Source organism: Magnolia sinica, chromosome 10, assembly GCF_029962835.1.
Source record: "Magnolia sinica isolate HGM2019 chromosome 10, MsV1, whole genome shotgun sequence".
Taxonomy (NCBI): Eukaryota; Viridiplantae; Streptophyta; class Magnoliopsida; order Magnoliales; family Magnoliaceae; genus Magnolia; species Magnolia sinica.
In genome coordinates, this window is record NC_080582.1 from 21,015,735 (window position 1) to 21,025,900 (window position 10,166).

At 41.5% G+C, this 10,166-nt stretch overlaps 1 protein-coding gene across 1 annotated transcript in view; it reads right to left on the reverse strand.

Moving 5' to 3' along the window:
* The window catches only part of LOC131258141 (nuclear transcription factor Y subunit B-6-like), a 99,340-nt gene extending 96,544 nt beyond the window's left edge, over nucleotides 1-2,796 (reverse strand). Inside the window, exon 1 of the mRNA XM_058259251.1 lies at nucleotides 2,690-2,796. Coding sequence (XP_058115234.1) covers nucleotides 2,690-2,741 — 52 coding nt within the window. The 5' untranslated portion in view covers nucleotides 2,742-2,796. The remainder of the gene's footprint in view (nucleotides 1-2,689) is intronic.
* Between the last annotated feature and the right edge of the window lie 7,370 nt (nucleotides 2,797-10,166).

Genomic DNA, 10,166 nt, shown 5'->3' on the forward strand with positions numbered 1-10,166 from the left:
GGCTGTCCGCGTTCAGTGTTCAAGGGAGGGATCGATGTAAACAATAAAAGAGTTCAAATATTGCAAATTGAGAGATTTTCATTTTTACTTTTATTATTATTACTTTTTTGGTATTCCCATCCATAGCGAGGTCCATCTCATAAACAGTTTGGATATTTGAAACATGACCACAGATCTATCCAACGAATATAGTTCTGACATATCCTATAGCATTACATCAGGAATTCTCGTAGCTAGGGCTGTACATCGAGCCGAGCCGGGTCAAGTCGAGGTAGGTCAAGCTTGGCTCGACTCACCCATGCTATACTTGAGTTTGAGCTCAAGCTCAACATTGAAGCTTGACTTATTTGCTAAAGTTGTCGAGTCGAGCTAGTAGTTCGAGTCGAGTCGAGTTTATCTCGAGTCGAGCTTGTTTATATGTCAATTTATTATATTTTTGACATGTAAGATCAGGAGAATCAGAGAAAGAGAGAGAGAGAGAGCAAGAGAGAGAGAGAGAGAGAGAGAGAGAGAGAGAGAGGGGTAGAGAGTCTTGGGCCGCCAGAGATGGCAACCGACGGGCTGCTGCTGGGTGTGACCGTGCTGGCTGCGTCGTGCCGGGTGGGGTAACTGAAAGAAAGAGGGAGAATGGGATGAGTAGGGTTAGGGTTTTTTTATCTTTTTGTTTTAACTTTGTTTTTAAAAAAAAAAAAAAAAAAGAGTTTTTTATATATATATATATATATATATTAAAATATAAAATTCGAGTCGAGTCAAGCTTGAGTTCGAGCTTCGAGTAGAGTTGAAATGCACCATGCTCGAACTCAACTCAAGCTTTAGAAAATGAGCTTGACTCACCCAAGTCGACCTTTTAAGCCGAGTCAATCCGAGTTGACTCGAGCAGAGTCGAGTGAGTTTTTCAAACTAGCTCAACTCGTTTACAACTCTAATTGTAGCGAATAGGGGTGTACATCGAGTCGAACTGAGTCGAGCTAGCCTCAGCTCGACTCGGCTTGGCCACTAGCTGACCTTAGCTCAAACTCGGCTCGGCTCGGTCCTTGAGCTTGACTAGCTAGCTCAACTCGGTTTAGTCAGCAACTCGGGCTAGTTTGAGCCGAGTTTGAGCCAAGATTGAGCTGAGTTCACTTGTGCAGCATTTTCACAAACACTTGGACTGCACCTTCAAAATCTCACTGTATTTAAGATAGCAGCAATGGTTTTATAGGTATTTTATCAAACACTTTTTAAGCAACATAAAAATCAAGAAAAAAAGGATATTGGTTTCATATACATACCTTCCTTGCCACCGGCCACACTTCATTGAGTCATTTCATCAAACACTTTTTGTTTTTATTATTTATTTTTTCATCATAACATCATTATCAAAGTAACTTAGTCACCGAACTGGTTTGATCCAAGTTTGATTCGAGATGGGTTTGATCTAAGTCGAGTCAAGCTAGAGCCAGCTCGAACTTGGCTCGAACTCATTTTCGAGCTCAAAAAATCAGCTCGACTCAGCTCGAACTCAGCTTTGAATCGTGCTTTTTGGAGTCAAGTCGAGCGAGCTAACCGAGCTAGCTCGGTTCGTGTACGCCTCTAGTAGCGGACATTCAAAAGAATAAATATACTACAAGCAAAGGTGGTCTCAAGTCCAACCGTCTGGAATATCAGTTATTGTCAGTCTACCAGTAGACAAGTTGTCACCTTTCATGTGTGCGAGACATCCAAACCTTCCAATAGGTTGGTCCCACCACGAATATCAAACTCTGCTAAAATCTATTGTGTATACTCATTGAGTGGGCCACGTTTGTATTTTTCTATTTATTAATGGTTATGCATTTTTCGACTGCCTGTCCCACTTGATCAGTAGATGGAGCTAATTTTTGCGCTAAATAATCCTCATGGTGGGTAAAACCCATTAGAGGGGTTGGATTTCACATGCACAGAAAAGGTTAAAAGTAATCCTCTCTGTGGACCGTATCTTGTGGTCTAACCAGTTGGACATGAACTTCAAAACCAAGAGAGAGGAACAGATGAAACATACGTGCATGGAGAGAGAGAGAGAGTCTGCATGCAACGGAATAACCATGAATGAACCAGGAGAGAACGTTGAATTTGCATGCATTAGAAAAAGCATGACAGAAGTAGATAATAAAGTGTCAGAAGAAAGATATGGAATCCTACATCTGCATGCAAGACAGGAGTACCATGTTCGTCCAAGAGGGACCTACGTTATATGATCCAGTCCGTTGATCCAGTCCCAACCACTCAGATGGACCATACCCATAATATGAATATCAACCCTTTGGTGGATGGACTAAAATAGATGGTGAGGAATGAAACATCGACGATCAACATTCAACACATGCAAAAAGGACCCAACGGTTAGATGGATAGGATTTTTACCTCTGGAGATTTCAGGGTCATGATCTATCAACTGATTTATCCATCAGATCAACGGTCTAGATGGCCAAACCATGGGTCCCACTTCTAAATAAATGGTAGGAAAAATTAAAAAAACTCATTTTCTTGAAAATGGGGAAATGGTTATTTTAGGTTACAAATCTGCGCCTCCATGCAAGAAAATGGATGATAATATCAAAATAAAAGGCTAAAAAAGAAAGAGAGATTTCTCTTTTAAAAACAAAAACAAAAAACATAACAATACAATGGAAGTGAAACTGAGAGTAGAGTTTTCTTTTGGCTTTACCAGAGCTGGATTTATGTAGTCTTTGATAGCCATGAAAAGCTCCGCGTTCCATCTCTCTCTCTCTCTCTCTCTCTCTCTCTCTCTCTCTCTCTCTCTCTCTCTCTCTCTCTCTCTCTCTCTCTCTCTCTCTGATTTGGTGTGGAGTGCAGTTTGGGGAAGAAGGCTGCATTTATACCATGCAGAAGGCTACACTTGGCAAAAACAGGCGTTGGAAACGAAGGTCCCGGAATAGCCGGTAATTGCTGGGAGCGGATTAGGTGTTACCCGGATAACATCACAGTGGGTGTTTCCCTGACCGTGGGCCCACCTTGATGTATGAGTTATACATCCACGCCTTTCATCAGTTTTTTCAGATCATTTTTGTACATTGTCCCAAAGATAAAGTAGATATAAACCTCAAGTGGACCACAGAAAAGGAAACAGTATTAATTGAATGACGACCGTTAAAAATTTCGAATCATCCCACCGTAATTTTTATTTGCAATCCAAAATGTTGATGATATCATACAGACCAATAAAAAGGAAAAATACAGTATCAACTTCATTTAAAACTTTTGTGTCCCTAGGAGGTTTTTAACAGTGGACATCCAATCCTTTCTGTATGATTCAATTGAGATTGGGATGTACTTTATTTATTGACTACCCAAACATGAGCTGTAAAAAATGATAGACGGCGTGGATATGCAACACATATATCAAAGTACCACCCCCATGAGCTCCCGTGATGTTACCGGGTGGGGGCTGAAGTTGGCTGGTATTGACCGGTTGTAAGCGGTTGCCGATTTCACAACATTAGTCTCTTTTCAAGTTGAGGAGTTATATCATACTCGGCTGCGTATGACGCTTGATAAGCAGCATTTAGAAATTATACACTTGGCAAGTTAGTTAAAATTAAACTGAGTAAACTGTGGAATCCACTACAGCTAAATTATAATAAGGGCCCATTTGGAAGCTTGGATTTGGAACCCACGGATCGGGAACCCATGGATTTGAAATCGTCCGGTTTGTTTGGCACCTTGAATTGGGAATCACCTTGAATTTGAAATCCTCCAGAAGTTGTTATGCATGGTATATTTACAAGGGTTTGAATTTAATTACTAAATCAAGTTTAATATCTCTATTTAGTGAAGTATGTAATGTTTGACACAATTGTTGTAATAAGCCCGCTGAAATATATATTTTGATCGAAAATGATGAAATTCCAAGTCTCAGATGGGCCAGAAGTACAAAATCATGTCTGAGTAAGTAACAAATGATTTTTAACTACTAATTTAGATGGACAATGTTTGGATGGCAATGATCATCATATTAAAGTGATTATTGTGATGCAATTGATAATCTAGTTGTTTTGGGATATCATTAGTGGGCCATGTGCCCAATAGTTTAATAGTCTAGTGACATATATATTATACATACAACTCTTGGAAGGATTTTAGATGTAATCTAAGCTCTCACGGAGGATTTGAAACCCCCTCTTTGAGGGGATTTGAAACCCCCGTATACTTTATGGTGCTAAACAACCAGGAGATTTGAAATCCCCTCAAATTCATGGTGCCAAACAACCCCTAAAGAACAATGTTGGTTCAACAATGCTAACTTTTGATTCATACATACTTGCTTTTTAAATAAGATCGTTGGATTTTTTCTGATTTTAATTATCCAATAAATGTTAGAATTCTATTATTTAGACAACCCAAATAAAAGCAAAGTTTAGTTCGAGACACATCTAAGATGGCTCCCATAATTCGAACGATTGAGTTTGAATTATCACTTGTATGACACGTATCTAATTTTTCAACAATTTCTAATGCCAGCATATCATCCACCACACTCTGCATGAGTATAAAGTTTTTCTCCGGATTTCATTAGGGTTGAAAGTCATGCATGTTGGGTTGGGTTGGTGCTCAACCCTAGACAAACCTAAGGTTCCTATACCTTAACCCTAATCCAACCCAACCCGTTCTCGAGTTGGGAATTCTCAGCCCAAGCCCAACCAAGTGGGCTCGATCGGGTTGGTCAGTGAATACTTACTAATATTTTTGTTATTACATTAGTCTATTATATTTCAATATATGTCTTATTTTTTATAGTTATGATTTTATTAATTATATATGTAGCTATTTATCACAAAGAACTTTTTTTTTTCTAAACAAACAAGGTAAAATATAAGAAAGCTACTCCTTTAAAAGACGTGCTGTGTAGCATGTGATCTATTTGAGAGAGAGAAATCAAGCATATCATGTTAGCTTGAGTCATCCGAAATGACGTGGACCAATGAGACCCAATGACACTGGAATTTCATGTGCCTTCAACATAGACTATCCATACTCAATTATAATTTGTCAGTACCTTATATATTGATCGGGTTTGGGTTGGGTGGGCAACCTAATCCTGACCCAAGTTTTATCAGGTTGGTGTTTGTATAGCCTAAGCTTGAGCCTGCCTAAGCCCAACCCATTGTTCAGGTCGGTTGGGTTAAACCTGCCTGACTTTCTGCCCTGGTTTTTATGTGAAATTTCAATCACAAATGTTCTCCTTCTAGCTAACAGTCCACTTGCATAGAACCTTCGACACGTGAAATATGTGGACCAAGTGATAAAGATAATCTAGGATGAAAAATGTGGATTAATTATCTACTCATAAGGCAGGCCACAATGTCACGTCAATGGACACTCCATGGTTTAAAAAGGTACATGTGTGTGGCCTACCTAATGAATTGATTTGTCTGATTTTCACCAACAATGACCTCAATTGTGTGGATCATTGGTTTCACTGCTTCGATTCGCTACCCAAGTAGCTTGTTCACAGCAAGAAAGCATCATGCATGAAAGTGCATATACAATTTTTTTTTATTTTTTTTTAGAGATAGGTAGGAGCACACCACCTGAACTTTGTTAATTAGAAGAAGGCTATACAAATTTTCTGTCGGGTGCCACCAAAAAGAAGGGGCCACACCTATTATATTAAGCAACCTACCCTCTAAAAAACAACTTGAGGCTAGACCGGTAAAAGAGTTAGGCTACACCTCGTGACCCAGCTATACAAAACAAAAAATCTCTAAACTGACAGCCAGGAGCAGCCCAACACCTTATTACAATATTCTATAGACCCCAACATTATCCTACTAGACGCAAAAGTACCAACTCAAACAAAACACCAATCAACCTCTTGCACCTGCTCCCTGACACTAAGGATAGGAGCTCCAAAACATTGAAGCAGCTACCACATAGCTCCGAAGAAGGAAAATACCCAGAAGGCAACACCTATCAACCTTCTTTTTTTTCTTTTTTTTTTTTTCTTTCTTTTTTTTTTTTTAAAGGTGGGCTTCTACCACGAGAATTTCATTCAATCATGAGAATTTATAGCCATTCGGGTCGGTCCCAACAAAAAAGAATGGCCCACACCTATCATATAGACAACAGCTAGGCTAGGCAAAGGGCCCGAAAAAAAAAAAAAAAAAAATCTAAATGGGGACGAGATCGAGGGAATCTGATAGCTCCTAAACCAACATTATCTAACACTAGAGCCCCTCTGACATTCCTCGGCAAATCTGCACTGTTTCTGAATATTTGCTCTGGGCAACCCTTTTTTTTTTTTTTAAATGGAAGCTTTCATTGATAAGAGAAACTTATACAGATTGGAACATTCAGGCCCCTTCAGTGTAAAAAGTTCCGGAAATGGCCTATCATAAACTCTAAATCTCTACACTAATGTACATCATGCAGGAGTCGGACACCAAATATGGCTGCAGATGCGCGACTGGCAAAGCTAGACAGCTCATAAACTCCCGTGGCGCGCCCTAATCGCTCCGAGCCCAACTTTGTCCAGGAAAAGGCCTCCCCTAACTCGCTGGGGAAGAAGGGAGAGATGCCTGAAGAGAGATTGGCATTGTGAACTACTACCCAGGCGTGCCGGTCCATTTGTCGGCTCATTTCCCTCTCTAAAAATATGAACGAAACACACCCAACCTATTGAAGCCGTCCTTTTAATACAGGACACCTAATAGGTCCATTTCCAACTGGGATGACACTCGTCATTCAAGAAATCGATCACTAGCTTTGAGTCAGCCTCGACCACAATATTCTGCAGGTCACTAGCCATCCTAGCCAATGTGTCGGTGACTGAATTCCCCTCTTAGAAAATATGGTTGAAGATAAGGCTCATGGATCGCCGTCTTTGTTGAATAGCTCCCATCCTGTACCAGATTTTCCAAGGATTAGGAGCTAGCGGGTCCTTTGCCAAATCCGCAATGAGTTTTGAATTAGTTTTAACAATGATGTTAGTTAAACTGAGAGAGAAGCAAATGTCTATTCCATCTAGGACAGCCTGAGTTTCCGCTATTGTGTTAGATGCAGTCCTATAGTATTTGTGGAAGGCGAATATCATCCTGCCTAGATGATCCCTGCAAACTCCTTCTCTTCCGCTTTCGCCCAGGTTACCTCTTGAAGAACCATCAATGTTTAGTTTCAGCCAGGCTTCTGGAGCTTCAGACCATCTGACAATAAGAGTTTTACCTGCAAGGAGCGAAAAAGATGTGTCGATCTTCAGAGTCTGGAGAATAACGCTTTCAACCAAAGAGTTCCTGACCGGACCAGGGATAGGTGAGCCAACTTCTCTTAGCCGGTGTGAGATAGACAAGATGATGTCAATGTCTAGCATCTTGTGGCCTTTAAATCTGGCCGCATTTCTACTGAGCCATAATTCCCAGATTATGATGCAGGGTGCGATTCCAATTAGGGATGGCCTTGGAAGTCCATTGATGGATCTTCTGATGAATGGTTTGATTGGGGATAGAGGGGATATCAAGGAGGCTGCTAAAATAACTCCAAACCTTGGTTGCAACGCTACCATGACAGAAGAGTTGATTGAGATTCTCCTCAGATGAGTGGAGGTGAGTAGGGCCTGGGTAGGGCTAGAATCCCCTATTTGGCAAATAGCCCATCTGACTGACGAGAGTAATAGGTGGCCCATTAGGTAAGGTTCCGATCCCATGATGAGCAAAAGCAGACACAGGGTTCGGAGAGATGATATGATGCCTGAGATTGGGGTCACAGCATTCAATCTAGACACTAAGGAGACACCAAAATGCTGCACAGCTGTGTCTACCGGAACAGCTTGGTGTAATGTTTTCCAAACAAAGATCGCCACTTTCGGAGGGAGAAGATGTTCCAAAGCCACTTGGTCTAATGAAGGAGGGGTTGATGATGTCTGATCCCATTCCAAGCAGACTTTAAGGAGAATTTACTGGAAGAAGATAGGTCCCAAATCAGCTTGTCTGCTCTGTTAGACAGCAATATTGGGCTATCTGTGATGGACTTCAATGCAGTGGGAGGAATGATGTGCTGGATGTCAAACAGATTCCATCTACCAATTTGAGGACTGAAATATTTCATCATGGCATTCAGCATGTGATGCAGGATTTGCCCCACTGCAGCTCCTACGAGAATTCCACCTCCCAACTAGTTCTGGTTCCAAAAGCTGATGTTACCCTCCCCGACGAGCCATCTAGAGTGTTGTGAAACAAATGGTAATGCTCTAAAAATGTCATTCCAGTCTGATGAAATAGTAGATCTAATCGCCCCTTTGTTGTTTATAATTTTCTGAAAATATTTTTCCACCACGAAGTTGGCCCACAAAGACGAACCTTGCAACATTTGCCAACCCATTTTGGCTCTGGAGGCTCCCATCATGCCTTTGAATCTTTTGATCCCAAGACCACCCTCTCGGAGAGGGGCACATAGCCTCGACCACCTGACCCAATGCCTTTTGTTGCAACCTTCTAAGTTACCCCAAAAGAAGTTAGCAAGAGCTCTTTCCAGTACATTACTTACCGATTTAGGGATGTTGATGGCAGACAGAATGTGAATGGGGATGTTGGTTAGCACATGATTGATTAACACCAGTTTCACTGCTGGGTTAAGAAGTTTAGCCTTCCAACCTTCAATCTTCCCTGTGATTTTCTGGATGAGCTGTTGGAGAAGGGAGCTGCTAGTTCTTCCCTTGGTCAGAGGAACTCCAAGGTAAACAGATGGCAGGAAAGAATGTCTGAAACCCATGAGATTGCAGAGCCTTTAGGCTTTGCTTCTGGTTGTTTACTTGGGGGTGATGAATGAAGTTTTAGAGGCGTTAACCTTCTGGCCTGATGCATTTTCATACTCACGAATAAATCTGAGAAGAACACGTACGTTAGACTGCCTACCATTAAGAAATAAAATAGCATCATCAGCAAAAAATAGATGGAAAATCCTAAGACGAGATTGGGGGAGTTTGAATAGTTGACAATTCCCTGAAGAGAACAGATTGTGCACGCCTTTGCTGAAGACCTCTACTACTATGTTGAATATGGATGGCCATAGCGGGTCTCCTTGTCTTAGGCCTCTGCTTGATTGAAAGAAACCAAAACTTCTTTCGTTAATAAGAATAGAGAACTATACATCTTTCCAGCATCGCTGTATGTGGGTGATCCAAAGGTGATCAAACCCAAATTTCTCAAGAACATGGGAAATGAAGTTCCATTCTATAACGATCCATGTTGCATCCATAAAAAACCAACAACAATTGTATACTCATAAAAGAACCTTAGAATCCAACCACTAAACAACCCAAAACATGGGTTCTAACGCAGATGAATTAGCATTCCACGACAACAACTTTGCATATCCAACAACCCACTGAACAACCCAAATACTGAGGCAAACTTCAAACCAACCCTTAAAAGCACAACCTCCAGCAACCTCCACAAGCTTGACCTCAAACTCCTATAGAAATAACATACTTATGGGAGAAGTTTAAGATGTTGTCCCTCAGTCCATCTGTGATCTCTAGTCGCTGAAGTGCTGCCCCAATACCAGCAAGGTACTTGGCCTCTGCCTCTCCTTCGGCCCTCTTCACCTGAAGCACCTTCTCTGCTTCCCCTTTGTACACACTTGCAAGCTGAAGCCTTTGGGCTGCATTTATCTCATTCATAGCTCTGCGCACAGAGACATCTGGTATAATATCAACCATCAGAATTTACTCTATATTATAGCCATATGCTCCCATCACCTTTTCAAGTTCCTCCAATACAACTTTTGTAAGACCCGTATCCTAGCTCGTACCGTTCCGTAGGCCTCCGCGGTTCTCCCGGTCGAATTCCAGTGACCTACGATCTGTTATCAGTGTTTGTGCGCGATCCTGAGTTGTATCCCGTGTTCTAGAGTCAGCTCAACCCAGACTTGTATCATTACGACTGCGCTATCGCCGTGGTTTCGACGCCGCGTCTTACGCATCAAGGCGATACTCGGGCAGGAGATGTGGGCCCGCGTTCAGTTCGAGGATAAACGCCGCGCGTTGCAATCCCTAGCAAACATCACATCAATCACATTAATTAAGTATACATCACACCCATCACTCACACCCATCCCGAAGTACAACCACCCCCCCTTAAAGTCAACTCTCTCTCTTACACAAGTACTCCCATCACTCACATCTCTCATTT